General features: G+C 45.2%; 2 protein-coding genes across 2 annotated transcripts; both read right to left on the bottom strand.

The window, feature by feature from the left end:
* Positions 1 to 1,732: 1,732 nt before the first annotated feature.
* On the bottom strand, positions 1,733 to 2,680 carry LOC120376024 (olfactory receptor 52K1-like). The gene has a single exon (XM_039496955.1). The coding sequence runs from the start codon at positions 2,678 to 2,680 to the stop codon at positions 1,733 to 1,735; it is 948 nt and encodes a 315-aa protein (XP_039352889.1).
* Positions 2,681 to 16,809: 14,129 nt separating this feature from the next.
* On the bottom strand, positions 16,810 to 17,748 carry LOC120375861 (olfactory receptor 52R1-like). Its single transcript, XM_039496858.1, has one exon. The coding sequence runs from the start codon at positions 17,746 to 17,748 to the stop codon at positions 16,810 to 16,812; it is 939 nt and encodes a 312-aa protein (XP_039352792.1).
* Between the last annotated feature and the right edge of the window lie 1,946 nt (positions 17,749 to 19,694).

Genomic DNA, 19,694 nt, shown 5'->3' with positions numbered 1-19,694 from the left:
TCAAATAATTTCCCTGGTACTGATGTTAAACTTACCCATCTGTAATTGCTTGGATCACCTCTAGAGCCTTTTTAAAATACTGGTGTCACATTAGCTATCTTCCAGTCACTGGGTACAGAAGCTTATTTAAAGGGTAGGTTACAAACCTTAGTTGGTAACTCCGCAAGTGGCCTGTCCCAGAATGTTTGTTTAAATCACTTGGTGGTGGCGGCTCCCTACATCACAAAGGAAGGAGAACTCCTGGCAACATGGAGAACATCCTAGAGCCTCTGTTGTTCAATGCTGAAAGATGGTTGGCTTCATTCTTAGCGCTGAGGAGGATCCTCATGGGCAGGAGGATCCCCAGCCGACCTTGCTACAATCGCTGACCAAGCTGAAAAGTTTGTCACAGAAGTTGCTGGCCCGCCGGTAGACCAAGATGTCCTCCCTCTCAGTTACCCTCCATTCCTCCAAAACAGACCTTGCGGCTGAGAAGAGGAGATGGAAGTCTCCCCAATGCTGTAGAAGGAATTTCACCTTACCCATGAAATCGCAGGTGTCCACCAGAAACGGTCATGCTCATCCAGCAGCACAGTGGGGGATGGTGTCGTGGACTTATGATGATTTTCTGGCTGGGCCCCTGTTGTGACCCTGCGACCCATGGAGATGGGCAAAGAGAGAGCAGACCACTGGTTTGGCAACTGTAGCGGTGGTGCCGCAGAAAGGGAAAGGGAGCTGGAGGGAAGACAGCAGCCCCTATAGGGTCAGGGAGGGGACACAAAAAAACCCATCCCCCTGAGGTTCATCCAAAGACAGGGAAAAAGGAAGCAACCCCTGGAAGGCAGCAGTATGGAAGATGGAGAGGACAAAAATGAGCAGCATTGCTCTCCACATTCCCCGCAACAGCTCCTGCCTCCGCTCTGTGGCTGTGGCTAGGGCTTGGGGCAGCCTGAACTGAGAGGCTCTTCTGCTGCTGCAGCCAGGGCCCTTCCCTTCCCCCGGTGACTTCTACTATGGCTGGAGGCTTGAACTCCTGCCAGATGAAGCTGAAGCAGTCTCGGCTTGGGGCTTCTGCCTCCTTCTGTGGAGCTGCTCCACATGAATCACATGCTGATTGCCATGTTCTGTTCATTCCCTCTGGAGCACCTGGCACTGGGCACTGTCAGAAGACAGGCTACTGGGCTACACGGACCATTGGTTTTACCCAGTATGGCCATTCTGATCTTCTTCTTTAGACCTCAGGTGTATATGCCTCCTGCTGTAACAAATTATTCCCCACTCCCTTCCCAGAGCTGCGGCAGATCACAGGAGTCTCTCTCTGCACAGAGTTAGTAACAAAGTAAGAATAAACATTAAAATGTTAACACTAAACAATGCCCCTTAAATGACTTGCCATAAGTTATGAAAACACATTGGTTTTAGAGATTACTGGGTCGCAGCTGAGAAGGGGGGGGAGGAAGACATGAGCAAGTGACAGGGGCAGGACCTTGGGGAGAAGACACACGGTCGAGGCTTGACAAAAGAGATGGGGCATAATTGTAATTCCAGGGATCCAGCTACGAGCAATTAGAAAGGTGGCAACCCGGTGTAGTGTGCATAGACTGACTCCCCAGTTCATCACATTGACACAGCACAGTAAGGACAGGAAAGGGTTTAATGTCTCTCTGTCTGTCCAGGAAGTGATTCAGGGAGGAGCCATCACATCATGGACCAACCAGCTTAATTTATGAGCCAGAGCACAAGGAGAAAACATTTAGGTCCCCTTATGAGTAAAGAGGTGGAGCAGCCTGTCCCGGATCTGCTTGGTCCTCACCCCATAAATGATGGGGTGTATCATGGGGGGCACCAGCTGGTACACACTGGTAATAAGAATGAGGAAATGTAGCGGCACATTGTGGCCAAACCGCTGAATGAGAGAGGAGACTAAATCTGGAATGTACAAAGCTGAGATGGCAGAAAGATGAGAGATGCAGGTCCCAAAAGTTTTGAGCCAGGCATCCTTTGTGGGGAGGCGGAAGATGGCCCGAAGGATCAGAATATAGGACACGGCGATAAAAAACACATCCACTCCGATCACAGAGAAAAGATCAAACAGCCCGTAGTAACTATTGACGCGGATGTCAGCGCAGGCCAGCTTCACCACGGCCATATGTCCACAATAGAAGTGGGGGATGATATTGGTTCTGCAATATGGGTACCGCCTCACCAGGAAGGGATAGGGTAATGAGAGTATCCCACTATGCAGCACCACAGCCAGGCCTATCTTGGCCACAGCAGAGTTTGTCAGGGTCGTTAAATATCTCAGAGGATTGCAGATTGCCATGTAGCGATCAAAAGCCATGGCCACGAGGATTCCAGACTCCATCGTTGAGAAGCAGTTAAGGAAGTACATCTGGGTGAGGCAGGCACTGAAACTGATCTCCCTGGAATTGAACCAGAAGATGCTCAGCATTTTGGGTATGGTGGATGTGGACATGACCAAGTCGGTGACAGCCAGCATGCAGAGGAAATAGTACATGGGCCCGTGGAGGCTTGGATCCCTTTTAATGATGAATAGGATGGTGAAGTTCCCCAACACGGCTATGGTGTACATAGCGCAGAAAGGAATGGAGATCCAGATATGGGCTGCTTCTAGGCCAGGAATGCCAAGTAGGATGAAGTTTGAGGGGTTTCTGAAGTCAGTTCTGTTCGAATCTGACATGGCGTTGGGGAGAAAGTGTCCAACTCTGAGGTATAAGGGTGTCTCCTGCATGTACCGTATGCTCCCCTGACTTCCTGTGTGTTCCCAGGATCTCGGGTGATGGTCGCAGTAGAAATGCCTGCATGGAGAGACAACGTTAATATGAGACACTGCATGCAGTAGTGGAGGCTGTTCTCATGTGAAAAGCAGATTGATCTCTCTTCACACACTGAAAAATTACATTTTCATTATTCAGAGAGAATAACTATGAGCAATGACCCTACTAAATCCAATTCCATATTTGTATTGTGCTCCCTGCATTAAGAATTCCTACACTTTGTGGTGGGAGAACCTTAAGAGGCACCAGCAGGAAACACAAGGGTGGATACTGCTTATCTATCATTGTTCTTTAATGGAATGAGAGCCAGGATAGGGAGTCCATACTGAAGGGAGTTCCCCATTCAACCAGTTGCTCAAAATCAGAGAGGGGGAAAAAACAAACTTTTGAGATGACGTGCTGGGAGAAACATCCCAACTATAACATACTTCAGGGGAAAGACCTGGGCACCATAGATAGCAGCTCAAGAGAAACACCTGCTCATTCGGAGCAGTGAACAAAACAAAAGAATGTTCAGATCCCAAGATATGGGATGGAGCATAACATATTTGGGAATGTGTTCAGTTTTAGTCATCCAGTGTCTATTAAGGATAGAAAAGTCTGGGACTCTTTATTTTTCTCAAAAGACAAAGATGAGGACATATGATATAGGAGAGGAAAATTTAAAAATGAAACTGATTTACATTCAAATGGACAGTTCCCAACCAGTACTATCGATAGACAATTTCCTAAAGATGATGTCAGCAAAACTGTTTGGGAGGAAAAATGTAGACAGAAAAATATGAATGAATATTGGTAATTCTTTGATAACATTTTATTAGATATCAGAAAACTCTCAATTCCATAGTCAGCAAAGTGAACAACTTAGGGTAAAAAATCAGTTCAGTGGTAAAGTGAAGGCAAGAATTAGATGGTGGGAAGCAATATGTAACAATGAGGAAAAAGGGAAAATAACTGGCCAGCAACAGAAATCAGAAGTTAGGAAAATTGATAAAGAACTTTAAGACATCATGGAAAACTCCATGTTTGCAGGGCTATGGATCACAAAAAGGAGGTTATTGATTATATTAAGAACAAATGAAATCCCGGAAAAGATTTATGCCAATTCCTGTGTTATATATAAAGTATTAAAAATAAACAGAAAGAGTTTTTTTTTTAAAGAATTGACAAGCTTAAGAAACAATGGAGAAGCTAGTATGGGATTAGTTAGATATATAAGTAATACCAGTCACCAACAGCATTTAACTGAAAAAGATCTTGTCAAATAAACTTGATTTCATCCTATTATGAGAGTACACATTGGTTGATCAAGGGTACAGAGTTGGTGGATCAAGGGAACGACACTGATGCAACAAACCTTGATTTCTCAGAGACCTTTGATTTAATAGTGGAAAATATTGAGTTGGTGAGTTGGAGCAGGGGAAGGATTTTACCTCTGCACATGGGATTGGTGAAACAAACTGCATCCAGTTCTGGGGTCCACATTTGAAAAAAGATGTTGAAAACTTGGAGACGGTGCAAAGAAGACCCACAGAAATGATTGGAGGATAAGAGTAAATGCTGGATCATTAGACTTGAAGGTGTGTATCTCTTTAACTTATAAAAAAGATGATAAAGCAGAGACTTTAATTTGGAGAAAATCAGGGGTTATAATGGGCTCTGTAATCTACCAGACAAAGGCTGAGCAAGACCGAAAGACTGGAAGCAGAAGCCAGGCAAATTCCAGCTTGAAATTAGGGCTAAATATTTAGCAGTGAGGGTGATTAACCATTGTTTATTTCAGTTTTCACCAAGATGGTTGGTGGTGTTTGGACACCTGAAACAGAGAATGCCAGTGAAAATGGGGTAGATTCATCTCCTAAAATAGAGAAAGAACAAGTTAAAAGTCACTGGGACAAATTAGATGTCTTCAAGTCACCAGGGCCTGACAAAATGCATCCTATAGTACTCTGAAGGATAATAAAGTGGTAAGTGACAGTCAGCATGGATTCATCAAGAACAAATCATGTCAAACCAACCTGATAGCTTTCTTTGACAGGGTAACAAGCCCTGTGGATGTAGGGAAGCAGTAGCTGTGGTATATATAGATATTAGTACAGCTTTTGATACAGTCTTGCATAACCTTCTCATTAACAAATTAGGAAAATGCAGCCTAGCTGGAGCTACTGTAAGGTGTGTACATAACTGGTTGAAAAAATGCTCCCAGAGAGTAGTTATCAGTGGTTCACAGTGATGCTGGAAGGATCTAAAAAGTGGGGTCCCGCAGGGACCAATTCTGGGTCCAGTTCTTTTCAATGTCTTCATCAACGATTTAGATCATGTCATAGAGTGTAAACTTGTTAATTTTGTAGATGATACTAAGTTGAGAGGGGTTGCAAGTCTTTAGAGAATCAGATAAACATTCAAACGGATCAGGAAAAACTGGAGAAAAGGATGATTAAGAGTCTTGAAAATACGACCTATGAGGGAAGACTGGAAGATCTAGGTTTGTTTAGTCTGAATAAGAGAAGACTGAGGGGGGAAAGGATAACCGTTTTCAAATACCTAGTATCAGAGGGGTAGCCGTGTTAGTCTGTATCTGTAAAAGCAGCAAAGAATCCTGTGGCACCTTATAGACTAACAGACGTTTTGCAGCATGAGCTTTCGTAGGTGAATACGAAGAAGTGGGTATTCACCCATGAAAGCTCATTCTGCAAAATGTCTGTTAGTATATAAGGTGCCACAGGATTCTTTGCTGCTTTCAAATACCTAAAAGGTTGTTACAAGGAGGGAGAAAAAGTGTTCTCCTTAGCCTCTGAAGAGAAGACAAGAAGCAATGGACTTAAATTGCAGAAACGGTGGTTTAGGTTTGACATTATGAAAAATGTTTCAAAAAAGGCAAAAACTATGATTTCTTATATTGGCAGAAGTATAACATGCAAGTCATGGTACATGATAGTATTCCTCTATTAGGTGTGAGATAGGGGTCAATTGGAGAAATGTGTCAAATTTTGCTCACCGAGGTATAGAAAGGATGTAGAGAATCTGGAAAGGATCCATAGACAAGTAACAAATGTTTTGCAAGGGATGGAATGCAAACTGTATGGGCAAACCTAAGAAACCAGGATGTTTACTTGGAAAAGAGGAGATTACTTGGGGACATGATAGTGGTCTTCTAACACTTGAAAGTCTGCCATAAAAAGGTGGAGGAAAGTTTCTCTGTCTTAGCACAGAGTGGCAGGACAAGAGGCAATGGGTTAAAATTCCAGCCTAGGAGATTTAAATTAAATTTCAGGAAAATCTTCCTAACTTTAACTACAGGAGGCCAATGGAACAGACTCCAAGGGAAGTCATGGAATCGCCTTCTGCGGAGGTTTTACAAAGTTGTATGAATGGCCATCAGTCTTAGATGACTAAGACAAAACAAATCCTGCATCTTGTCAGGGGGATAGACTAGCTATACTTTGCATTACGTTATAACTCTATGGCTCCATCATTCTATGATGTAAAATCCTAGTGTAGACCCGACCTTAGTCACGCACACCTCTTTTGGCTCAATTCAGATGTAACTGAGTGAAATTTAATGGGCCTGTGTTTTACAGAAGGTTAGAGTGGATGATCAAATGGTCCCTCCTGAGCTTATACCCTGTGGATCTATTGATAAAGAAAGTAGATCCTGCATTTATATTTAATGTTTCTCATAACATGAACAAGGAAATAATTAGTTAAAATTGAAAGTCTGAAGATATAACATTCAGAAAAGGTAATTGCTACCATAATTCCTATTTGGCCTGTAGAACTCCTTCTTACCAACATTACTGGAGTGAAGAGCATAGAAGATTGGGATTCACAAATAGATTGATCATTGTATGTGCTGCTGGTGTCATCACCTCAGGTATAAAGTTCAGCAGACTTCTCTAATGAAGCTGGGAGAAATATGGGGCCTAAGGAAAGCACGGGCCATTGTCTCAGTATTTGGCCTTGTACTGCACATCTACTAACACCTTTCATCCTGAAGGATTCACTGTGCCACTAAAATGCACCACCGTGGGGCTGGAGTCCATCAGGCAGGATGAGCAGGGGTGCCCAGAAATCAGTGACATTTTGGCCAGTGATTCTTTATCAAACTCATCAGTTATGGCAAGGGCCCTGGGATGTGTCATGGTTGTGCAGAGCGGAAAGGACAACAGACTTACTCTCTATCCCTCCACACCCATGTTTCACAGGGTTTGCCGATGAGGTGAGCTTCTCAGCAAGAGATGGTACCTGTGAATTCTGAGAACGAAGTGTCCTCCTTAGGAATCCCACTCAGGTATCCATGACCCACACCTCTCTGAACCCAGCATCTGCAGCAGCATCCCACGCCGAGAGCCGACAAATGGTGTGCACAGTTTCTAATATAGCTCTGTGTAATCCCAGTGGGGTTCTCTCAGCCTCTAGAGGAGAAGGCAGGATCTGAGTGTAAACAGGCTGTAGACAAGCAACTCTCTACTTCCATGCTAATTATCCAGCTTTAGGAGTAAACAGCAATTAAGGAACCTTCCCAAAGGGAGATGAAAACTCGTGGGTTTTGCGCTGAGTCATAGAGGAATTGGCTGCTCTGTACGTTTGTGTGTCTGTACTTAAAAATTATAGTTGATGAGAAAGAAAATTAGGGATAATGCCTAATTCTCAGGATAGATGGGTAGATAGTAGACAGAGAGATCCGAAGTAAGTTGACTAAGAGGAGACACAAGCACTTAGAGCAAACACATGGGGCTGTCGCTAAGGGATCAGAGATCAGTACTTCTCATCAGTATCTATCATTATACTGTGTAGCGGCTTTCATTGATGTATCTTCAAAACACCTAGCAAAGAAAAGTCACTATGAACCATCCCCATTTCACTGATCTGTAAACTGAGGCACGGGGAGACATGACTTTTCCAAAGTCATACGGACACTGACTGACAGAACCCAAGTGTCCTGACTTCCCTTCCATAACCAGAGTCTCTCTGTCAGTAAGTGACCACATGACAACAGTAAAATGGACTCCCAGTCTTACAGGGCCTGGTCACTGGGGCGGAGTGGGGGGAAGGAATTCCCTGGGGTGCAACCTGGAACTGGGGACCGCCGAGTCCTCTGGCAAACCAATCTGGACTCTCTCTCATACTGTGAGGCTGTGATAAGCTGCAATCCTCTCAGGTCTTGCACTTACACAGCTATACACAGACAGGGACACACTCAGCTGCAGGTACATGAAAGCTTTCGCTAGCCAGCCATGAAACTACAGTAGAGAGGCTCCAGCCAGTTCCCCCCAGCTCTCCAGCCTAGGACTCAAGAGCTGTTCCATCTTGCCCTAGCCAAAAGCCTGACCAGTGTCAGTTTATTTCCGAGTCTGCCTCTCCCTCAGTGTGGAGAGGACAATACATCAGCCTGAGCAGATTTCCCTTCTACGTTTCAAACAACATCCTGTAGTAAGGAAAATAATATCAAACAGATTCATTAATTAGAGAAAGATCGATTGTTTACGTGATTATAAGTAATAGCGTAAAGAACAAAGTTGAAATCTGGGAAATAAACAACATCACAAACTAAGTTCTCAACACTAGAGAGGCTTTGAATCAAGCAGTGTGTCACCCTGATGGTACAAACAATCCACCAATCTTCCATGCACAGGCTAGAAATCCCTTCAGCCTGGGACCACAGCCCCAGTTCAGTCCCAGGTTCTAAGGTCTTTTGTGTTGGGTTGTTTGGGGAGTGAGGCCAAGTGATGACGTCCCTTCCACATGTTATAGCTTCTGCCGGGTAGAGGGAGCTTCATTATTCCAAGCAAAAGTCTCCAGCACAGTTAGTGGAAAAGTACAGACACAAGATGGAGTCCGGAGTCACAGAAGCTGGTCACATGCCCTCCATGCTTTCAGAACTTTAGGTACAAAAATTGTACATGTATACAAATACATCACATATTTTTTATACTTTATAAAAAATCACATCATATTCATATCATCAAGGTAAATATGGGGTTTTCAGGGTGTTGTTTTGTGACACAGAATGTCACTTTTCTCCCCTTTGTTCACTGGAGGAGTGTTAGTCAGTGGCTGATGCAGAAGCAGTGTGCTCAAGGCTCTCTTTACTTTTTGACCATACAAGTCCCAAACATTGTCGTGTTATCCAGAGGTGTTCTTCCAAACGTGTACGTACCTGTCAACACTTTGTAGATGAGCCTAGTGATATCAGAAGTTGTCTAGGGTACTTTCTGTGTAGCGTTGTTAACCATTGTGTTTTTCCAACTAGTTGTAACTCAATACATGGATTCATCAACGCCATGAGGTGTTGTGCCTCAGTTTCTCCCTCCAGACAGCAGACCAGGTATATTTCATTTCCCTCATGTGACAAGCTTTGAGCATGTGAACAGGTGTTCTCTGGGAAGCAATAGTCATGTATGGCGTCTTGTTCATTACTTCTTGTATGTTCAAAATCTTTCCCCCAAAATCATTCCTGCTTCACCTTTTCATAGGTTTACCATCAGTGCTAAATTTTTTTGTCATAAGATTTACCGTTAACAACTAAGTTTCCATCATGATACCAATAAGAGCAAATCTTTTATTACGGCTAGGCGTTCCCAGGTATATTTACTACACCACAGTGCGGTTTGTTGAAATTACATTTTGGCTTTCAGCTACTTCCTGAACCTTAACATCTGGTTAGTTACTGGATTTCCTTACCCCTCAGTGTCCCCTTCAGTGGGGATCTCAGTTCAAGGTCATCTTTAAGTACTTGGTATTCAAGGGTCTGATCATTTCACGATGTAAGAGCACTTTGCATGTTGTCCAGCCCTCACTGAACCTACCTTCCAACCCAGGGTTATGCCCATGGAAAAAGTTCACCCCCCCACTGGGGTTTCCCTGTGATCCCCACTCCAAACACTTTAACTAGAGGGTTGTGATGGTGATCTGTGCTCTCTGGGCAAAGCGTTGTGCCTTCTACCAGCAGCCCTTTCAGGCCCCTTCCTGTGTCTTCCCAGCCCAGAGAAGTTCCTGCTGCCCTCTGTCAGGAGGGTCATTAGCATTTTCACAGACAAAAATTTATTCAGTCAGATCTACATCCTCTCTTAAAGCTGCGGGGAGAGGTAGATATGCTGGGGGGTAGAGATATGGTCCAGAGTGACCTAGAGAAATTGGAGGACTGGGCCAGAAGAAATCTGAGGAGGTTCAACAAGGACAAGTACAGAGTCCGGAAATGAGGATGGAAGTTTCCCATGCACCTCTACAAGCTGGGGACTGAGTGACTAAACAGTATTTCTGCAGAAAAGGACCTGGAGATTACAGTGGATGAGAAGCTGGATAGGAGTCAGCAGTGTGCCCTTGTTACGGAGAAGGTTACCGCCATACTGGGCTGCATTAGTTGGAGCATTGCCAGCAGATCGAGGGAGGTGATAATTCCCCTCTACCACTACAGAAAGGAGTGAACAAATAGGAAAGAGTCCAGCAAACGGCAACAAAAATGAAGCCACATCTGGAGTACTGTGTCCAGTTTTCAGCCTCCACACTACGGAAAAGATGTGAATAAAAAGGAGAGAGTCCAGAGGAGGGCAACTAAAATGGTTAGGGGGCTGGGGGCACATGACTTATGAGGAGAGGCTGACAGAAGATGGCTTGTTTAGTCTGCAGTAGAAAAGAGTGAGTGGAGATTTGATAGCAGCCTTCAACTATCTGTGTGTGTGGGGGGGGTGTTCTAAAGAGGATGGAGCTCGACTGTTCTCAGTGGTGGCAGATGACAGAACAAGGAGCAATGGTCTCAAGTTGCAGTGGGGGAGGACTAGGTTGGATATTAGGAAACACTATTTCACTAGGAGGGTGGTGAAGCACTGGAATGGGTTCCCTAGAGAGGTGGTGGAATCACCATTCTTGGATGTTTTGAAGGCCTGTATTGACAAAGCCCTGGCTGGGATGATTTAGTTGGTGTTGGTCCTGCTATGACCATTGGGTTGAACTAGATACCTCCTGATGTCACTTTGAACCCTAATTTTCTGTAATTCTATGATTCTAAAGAGACAGTTCATTTTCACAAGCACACCATAGAGCTGGATTGGGGTACCCTCTGTCACCCCTCTCTCTATCCCCGAGAGGTCAGTTATGTGACTGATCCCCTCCAGGAGGCCAGTGACAAAATCCCCTCTCAAAACTTGAGTCACAGGCTGAGTGCCTGGATGCACAGATGCTGAATCAGCCATTCTGTCCTGGGCATCCTCTCCCAAGTGACCAGTGAGGAGACATTCCTGTACTGCCACTATTCCTTTCCCAGATTCCCCCTCTGTCCCCTCCCCAAAACACACACCCCTTGGCTCTCTAGGGTGGGACCTGTCCCCTGTTCAGTTGTGAAGGGCTCACAGCTAACAGAAAGGACAGCTGTCTCACTGAGAGGCGCTACTCTCCCCTCCCTTCCTGAGGTGCTGTTGCCTCCTGCTGCAGTGTTAAAGGAAGTCTCACCCACCTCCCCAGTGATTTCTTGTATTCCATCACCTTTCTCTGTTCTCCCTTCTGGGACACATCTTCCCATGCTTCCTAGCAATGGGATCTCCCTCGTATAGCTGTAATCTGGACATTTTCTCCCTGACAGGTAATACACACTTCTCCCTCCCCGAGGAGACTCTGCCTTCAGCTGCAGTGCAGTAGCTGGTCTCAACCACCCCAGCTCTTGGGACCCTGCAGCTTCCCCCTGCTGCAGAGGAGTCAAGGAGACTCAGTCTCAGTCCTTCAGCAGCTCCTGGGACTTTCCCTCGTTCCCGCTGAGGTTCCAGCAGAACGATCCTTGTTGTAGGGAGACACTTTCCCACCCCCTCCCCTGAGCCTGCCAGACCCTCACTCCTCCCCATCCCCAGAGCCTCCTGCACGGCATGAACCAGCTGGGAGCAGAGACGGGGATGATGGGAGAGCGGCTGATGTAATACTGTGTCTCTTTAGCAATGTACATTGGAAAATTCTGGCTCCTTCTCAGGCTCAGGTTGGCCATGCCTGTACTACCCACACTGATAATGCAGCTTCCCAACACACATTTTTATGTGCACTTGAGCCAAAGGCACAAGGATCTTTTGACCTCCTCTACTAGAAGCTCTGCCATCTGTCCTGGCAATATGTCACCTGACTCCATTGCGTCCCAGCCTTAATAGTGGTGTAGAATTCCACCACTGGGTCAGCTGGGAATGCAGACGAAACCTGCTGACTGGGTCTCTGGCCACAGGATTTGCTGCTCCAGGCTACATGTAACTCTCCCGTCGGTTGGCACCTGGATCCGTAAGGGTTCCTCTGGTTCATCTGAGTAGAAGGCCAGACGCAGTCCCAGTGGCAGCCAGTAAGCAAACCGCAAGGGGTACATTTCAATGGTCCTGCAAGCACTGGTGGATCACAAGGGATGTTTCACCAACATCAGTGCGGGATGGCCGGGAAAGGTGCATGACGCTCACATCTTCAGGAACTCTGATCTGTTTTAACAGCTGCTGGAAGGAACTAACTTCCCAGACCAGAAAATAAATGTTGCGATGTTGAAATGCCTTTAGTTATCCTTGGGAACCCAGCCTACCCCTGAATGCCCTGGCTCATGAAGCCATACACAGGCAGCCTGGACAGTTGCAAGGAGCAGTTCAATTATAGGCTGAGCAAGTGCAGAATGATGGCAGAATGTGCCTTTGGACATTTAAAATCTCGCTGGTGTAGTTTACTGACTAGGTTATACATCAGCAAAACCAATATTCCCATTGTTATTGCTGCTTGCTGTATGCTCCACAATATCTGTGAGAGTAAGGGGGAGACGTTTATGGCTGGTTGGGAGGTTGAGTAAATTGCCTGGTGGCTGATTATGCACAGCCAGACACCAGGGTGATTAGAACAGTACAGCAGAGCACGCTGCGCATCAGAGAAGCTTTGAAAACCAGTTTCATGACTGGCCAGGCTACAGTGTGACAGTTCTCTTTGTTTCTCCTTGATGGAGGTTAAAGATAATCTAGGCATGGCCCAATATCTAAACAAATACTTTGCTTCAGTCTTTAATGAAGCTAATGAGGAGCTTAGGGATAATGGTAGGATGACAAATGGGAATGAGGATATGGAGGTAGATATTACCACATCCGAGGTAGAAGCCAAACTCAAACAGCTTAACGGGACGAAATCAGAGGGCCCAGATAATCTTCATCCAGGAATATTAAAGGAACTGGCACATGAAATTGCAAGCCCATTAGCAAGAATTTTTAATGAATCAGTAAACTCAGGGGTTGTACCGTACGACTGGAGAATTGCTAACATAGTTCCTATTTTTAAGAAAGGGAAAAAACAGTGATCCGAGTAACTATAGGCCTGTTAGTTTGACATCTGTAGTATATAAGGTCTTGGAAAAAAAAATTGAAGGAGAAAGTAGTTAAGGACATTGAGGTCAATGGTAATTGGGACAAAATACAACATGGTTTTACAAAAGGTAGGTCATGCCAAACCAACCTGATCTCCTTCTTTGAGAAGGTAACAGATTTTTTAGACCAAGGAAACACAGTGGATCTAATTTACCTCGATTTCAGTAAGGCATTTGAAATGGTTCCACATGGGGAATTATTAGCTAAATTGGAAAAGATGGGGATCAATATGAAAATTGAAAGGTGGATAAGGAACTGGTTAAAGGGGAGACTACAACGGGTCATACTGAAAGGTGAACTGTCAGGCTGGAGGGAGGTTACTAGTGAAGTTCCTCAAGGATCAGTTTTGGGACCAATCTTATTTAATCTTTTTATTACTGACCTTAGCACAAAAAGCAGGAATGTGCTAATAAAGTTTGCAGATGACACAAAGCTGAGAGGTATTGCTAACACAGAGAAGGACCGGGATATCCTACAGGAAGATCTGGATGATCTTGTAAACTGGAGTAATAGTAATAGGATGAAATTGAATAGTGAAAAGTGCAAGGTCATGCATTTAGGGATTAATAATAAGAATTTTAGTTATAAATTGGGTACACATCAGTTGGGAGTAACGGAGGAGGAGAAGGACCTGAGTATTGGTTGATCACAGGATGACTATGAGCCGCCAATGTGATAAGGCCGTTAAAAAAGCTAATGCGGTTTTAGGATGCATCAGGCGATGTATTTCCAGCAAAGATAAGGAGGTGTTAGTACCATTATACAAGGCACTGGTGAGACCTCATCTGGAATATTGTGTACAGCTCTGGTCTCCCATGTTTAAGAAGGATGGATTCAAACTGGAACAGGTACAGAGACGGGCTACTAGGATGAGCCGAGGAATGGAAAACCTGTCTTATGAAAGGAGACTCAAAGAGCTTGGCTTGTTTAGCCTAACCAAAAGAAGTTTGAGGGGGGATATGATTGCTCTTTATAAATATATCAGAGGGATAAATACTAGGGAGGGAGAGGAATTATTTAAGCTTAGTACCAATGTGGACACAAGAACAAATGGATATAAACTGGACACTAGGAAGTTTAGACTTGAAATCAGATGAAGGTTTCTAACCATTAGAGGAGTGAAGGTCTGGAACAGCCTTCCAAGGGGAGTAGTGGGGGAAAAAGACATATCTGACTTCAAGACTAAGCTTGATAAGTTTATGGAGGGGATGGTATGAGGGTATAGACTAATTTTGGCAATTAATTTGGCAATTGATCTTTGATTATCAAAGGTAAGTATGCCCAGTGGTTTGTGATGGGATGTTAGATGGGGTGGGATTGGGAAGGAATTTTCCTCCAGGGCAGATTGGCAGAGGCCCTGGAGGTTTCTCAAAACGCCTTCCTCTGCAGCGTGGGGCAGGGGTCACTTGCTGGAGGATTCTCTGCAGCTTGAGGTCTTCAACCCACAATTTGAGGACTTCAATAACTCAGACATAGGTTAGGGGTTTGTTACAGGAGTGGGTGGGTGAGATTCTGTGGCCTGCATTGTGCAGGAGGTCAGACTAGATGATCATAATGGTTCCTTCTGACCTTAAAGTCTATGAGTCTATGAAAACCCGCCCTCTTGGTTGACTGTAATTCTGTGTAAGCCAGCTGACCTCCCCCCTTCGATCACCAATTTCAGAGGCAATAAAGTCATTGTTGTTTCCAAATTATGCATTCTTTATTAATTCATCACACAAATAGCGGGAAAACTCACAAGGTAGCCCGGGAGTGGTAGGTGAGCCGGGAAGCACTGAGTGTGGTGGTGGATGAGGGGAGGAGGGAAGGACAAGGCCACACTACAGTTCAAAATGTATTGAATGCCAGCCTTCTGTTGCTTGGGCAGTCCTCTGAGGTGCAGTGGCTGGATGCCCATAGACTCTGCCCCCCCCCTGCGTTTTTGGGCATCTGGGTGAGGAGGATATGGAACCTGGGGAGGAGGTCAGGAGGGGACTCGGCCATTGTTTGCCGCCCCGTGTTCTGCTGAGCTCTTTCAGTGTGGGAGGACTGCATGAGCTCTGAGAACATCTCGTTGCAAGTGCATTTTTTTGCCTTCTAATCTGCAGTAGCCTCTGGGATGGAGATGATAGAGGGAGCGTAGAAACATTTACAGCTGCGGGATGAAAGAAAGGGAGAGTAGTATTTAAAAAGATACATTTTAGAGAACAAAGGGAAGACTATTTCACACTGAATCAAGTGATTCACGTTACATAGCACATTGCTTTTGCTACAAGTTCGCATTTTGACTCTTATATTGGGTGTCTGATGCTTTGGTGTGAGACGTCACATATGCTCGACTGGGCAACAGAATTCAGCTTGCCGGCAGCCATGGTAAGGGAAAGAGTTTCGGCTTCTTCAACCTTCATAACATTGAGGGACGAGGTGGATCCTCGTGAGCATGGAATCCCCATCCAGCCTTGCAACAATCACTGACCCACCTGAATGGCTTGTCACAGAAGTTGCCAGCCCACTGGTAGATCAGGATGTCCTGCCTCCCGGTTCCCTTCCACTCCTCCAAAACAGCCCTCGTGGCCCACAAGACGAGATGGAAGTCTCCCCAACACTGGAGAGGGACCTTCACCTTACGCTTGAAATCGCAGGTGTCCACCAGAAAATAGTGAATGTCATCCCACAGAACAGTGGGGGATAGTGTCATGGACCTATGATGATCCTCTGGGCAAAGAGGGAGAAGACCACCATTGCAGTGACTGTACTGGAGGCACTGCACAACACGTCTCTATCTCCAGAAAGGGAAAGGGAGATGGAAGGAAGAGATCAGCCCCTAAATGGTGAAGGAGCGGAGGGAAAAAACCCACCACATAAGGTTCATCTAAGCACAGGGGAAAGGAGGCAACCCCTGGATGGGAGCAGTACGGAAGGTGGACGGGAAACAAATGAGTAGGGCTTCTCTCCCCCTCGCCCCCCACAGCTCCTGTCTCTGCTCTGTGGCTGCGGCAAGGTCTGGGGCAGCATGAACTGAGGGCTTCTTCTGCCGCTGCTGCCAGGGCAGCTTGAGCTCTGCCCCTTCCCCAGTGGTGCCTACTGGGGCTGAAGGCTTGAACTCCTGCCAGATGAATCTGAGACAGCCCAGACTCAGGGTTTCTGCCTCCTTCTGCTGAGCTGCTCCGCATGAATCACAGGCTGATTTCTATGTTCTGTTCATTCCCTCTGAAGCACCTGGCACGTGGACCATTGGTTTTACCGATTATGGCCATTCTGATCTTCTTATTTAGACCACAGATGTATCTGCCTCCTGCTGTTACCCACTATACCCCATCCCCCTCTCAGAGCTGAGATACATCCCGGGAGTCCTGATAGGGTCGCTCTCTATATACAGAGTTAGTGACAAGGGCAGGGCATTGGGGAGAAGACACACAGCAGGGATGAGGCTTGACAGAAGAGATGGGGCAAGACTGTAATTTCAGGCATTCAGCTAACAGCAATTAGAAAGGTCACAACCCTGTGTAGTGTATGTAATCTGACTCCCCAGTTCATCACATTGACACAGCACAGTGAGGACAGGGAAGGGTTTACCGTCTCTTTGTCTGTCCAGGAAGTGATTCAGGGAAGAGGTCTCAGCATTATATACAAGCCAGCTCTGCACGGAGCTCAATCTGAGAGCCAGAGCACAAGGAGAAAACATTTACGTCTCCTTATGAAAAAAAGAGCTGGAGCAGCCTGCCCCGGATCTGTTTGGTCCTCACCCCATAAATGATGGGGTGTAGCACAGGGGGCACCAGCAGGTACACACTGGCAAAGAGAACGAGGAAGTGCCGGGGCACATTGTGGCCAAACCGGTATGTGAGAGAGGAGAAGAAATCCGGGATGTACAAAGCTGAGATGGCACAAAGATGAGAGATGCAGGTTCCAAAAGTTTTGAGCCGGGCATCCTTTGTGGGGAGGCGGAAGATGGCCCGGAGGATCAGAGTATAGGACACGGCAATAAAAGCCACGTCCATTCCGATCACAGAGAGAAGATCAAACAGGCCATAGTAACTACTGATGCTGATGTCAGCGCAGGCCAGCGTCACCACAGCTATATGCCCACAACAAAAGTGGGGGATGATATTGGTTCTGCAATATGGCCACCGCCTCGCCAGGAAGGGCAAGGGTAATGTGATTATGCCACTACGCAGTACCACGGCCAGGCCTATCTTGGCCACAACAGAGTTTGTCAGGATGATGGAATGTCTCAGGGGATGGCAGATGGCCACATAGCGATCCAAAGCCATGGCCACAAAGTTCCCAGACTCCATCCCTGAGAAGCAGTGAATGAAATACATCTGGGTGAGGCAGGCATTGAAACTGATCTCCCTGGAATTGAACCAGAAGATGCTCAGCATTTTGGGTACGGTGGATGTGGACATGACCAAGTCGGTGACAGACAGCATGCAGAGGAAATAGAACATGGGCCCGTGGAGGCTGGGCTCCCTCTTCACGATGAACAGGATGGTGAAGTTCCCCAACACAGCTATGGCGTACATAGCACAGAAGGGGATGGAAATCCAGACATGGGCTGCCTCTAGGCCAGGAATGCCCAGCAGGATGAAGGTGGAGGGGTTTCTGAAGTCGGTTGTGTTCGAATCTGACATAGCGTAGAGGAGAATGTGTCCAATTCGGAGGCATAAGGGTGTCTTCTGCATTTAGCATATGACTTTCTGTGTGTTCCCAGGATCTCGGGTGATGGTCGCAGTAGAAATGCCTAAATGGAGAGACAACATTAATATGAGACACTGCATGCAGTAGTGGAGGCTGTTCTCATGGGAGAAGCAGATTGAGTGCTCTTCACACACTGAAAAATTACATTTTCATTATTCAGAGAGAATAACTATGAGCAATGACCCTACTAAATCCAATTCCATAATTTTATTATGCTGCTTGCGTTAATAATTCGTACATTTTGTGGTGGGGGAACCCTAAGAGGCACCAGTAGAAAACACAAGTGTGGATAGTGGTTATCTATCATTGTTCCTTAATGCAATGAGAGCCAGGATAGGGAGTCCATACTGAGGGGAGTTCCCCATTCAACCAGTTGCTTGAAATCAGAGAGGGGGGAAAAACAACCTTTTAGGAAGACATGTCCTGGGAGAATCATCCCAACTAGAACATACCTCAGGGAGAAGATCTGGGCCCCATTGATAGCAGCTCATGATAAACACTCGCTCATTCACAGCAAAGGACAAAACAAAACAATGTTCAGATCCCTAAGATACGGGATGGAGAATAACATGTTTGCGATATGTGTTCAGTTTTGGTCACCCAATCTCTATTAAAGGTATAGCATATGTAAAAGGGATTTCCAAGAAAGGCTTTCAGAATGGGGGAGACTGACATATGCAAACAGCTGGAAGAGTCTGGGACTCTTTAGTTTGCACAAGAAACAAAGAAAAGAGCATATGATATTGGAGAGAAAAATAAAAAATGAAACTAATTTACATTCAAATGGACAGTTCCCAACCAATACTAACGATAGACACTTAGTGCTCCAAGAGGACTAATTCCCCAAATCTGAGGAAAATTATCAGCAAAACTGATTGGGAGGAAAACTGTAAACAGAAAATATGAATGAAAATTGGTAATTCTTTGATAACAGTTTATTAGATAGCGGAAATCTTATGATTCCACAGTCAACAAAGTGAATAACTTTGAGTAAAAATCCAGATCAGTGGAAAGTGAAGGCAGCAAGGGAGAGGGGGGAAGCAATATATAACAAGGAGGAAAAAGGGAAAATTGATCGCCAAGAACAGAAATTGGAAGTTACAAAAATCCATAAGGGATGTTATGATATCAGGGAAACCTGCATGTTTGCAAGGCTATGAATCACAGCAAGGTGTTTATTAAGTATATTAAGAAGCAGAGAAATCCTGGAAAAGTTTTATGTCAATTCCTGTGTTAAATGTAAAGTAATAAAAATAAAGGGAAAGGTTTTTCTTATAATAGAATTAACTAGGTTATGAAACAACAGAACATTTGGTATAAGATTAGAAAAAAAATGTCCCCAACAGGGTTAATGCAAAACAGGTCTTGTCAAATAAACTTGATTTCATCCTTTTATGAAAGTACACATTGGTTGATCAAGGGAAAAATACTGATACAATGAACCTTGATTTCTCAGAGGCATTTGATTTAGTAGGGGTAACTATTGAGTTGGTGAGCTGGAGCAGGGGAAGGATTTGACCTCTTCACATGGGATTGGTGAAACAAACTGAATACAATTCTGGGGTCCAGATTGGAAAAAAGATGTACTTGGAGAGAGTGCAAAAATGAGCCACAAAAATGATTTGACGATAGAGAAAAGGCTGGATCATTAGACTTTAATGTGTATATCTGTTCAACTTATCAAAAAGATGATCAAGAGGAGACTTTCATAGGAAGAAAATCACCGGTAGTAATGGGCTCTGTAATCTACCAGACAAAGGCTGAGTGAAAACGAAGGGCTGGAAGTGGAAGCCAGGCAAATTCCAGCTCAAAATTAGGGCCAAATATTTAGCACTGAGGTTGATTAGCTATTGGGATACACTGTGAAGGGAATTTCTGG

The sequence above is a fragment of the Mauremys reevesii genome, linkage group 1 (genome assembly GCF_016161935.1).
Source record: "Mauremys reevesii isolate NIE-2019 linkage group 1, ASM1616193v1, whole genome shotgun sequence".
Taxonomy (NCBI): Eukaryota; Metazoa; Chordata; order Testudines; family Geoemydidae; genus Mauremys; species Mauremys reevesii.
The sequence above is the reverse complement of the archived record's forward strand: the minus strand, read 5'-3'. Positions and strand labels throughout refer to the sequence as shown.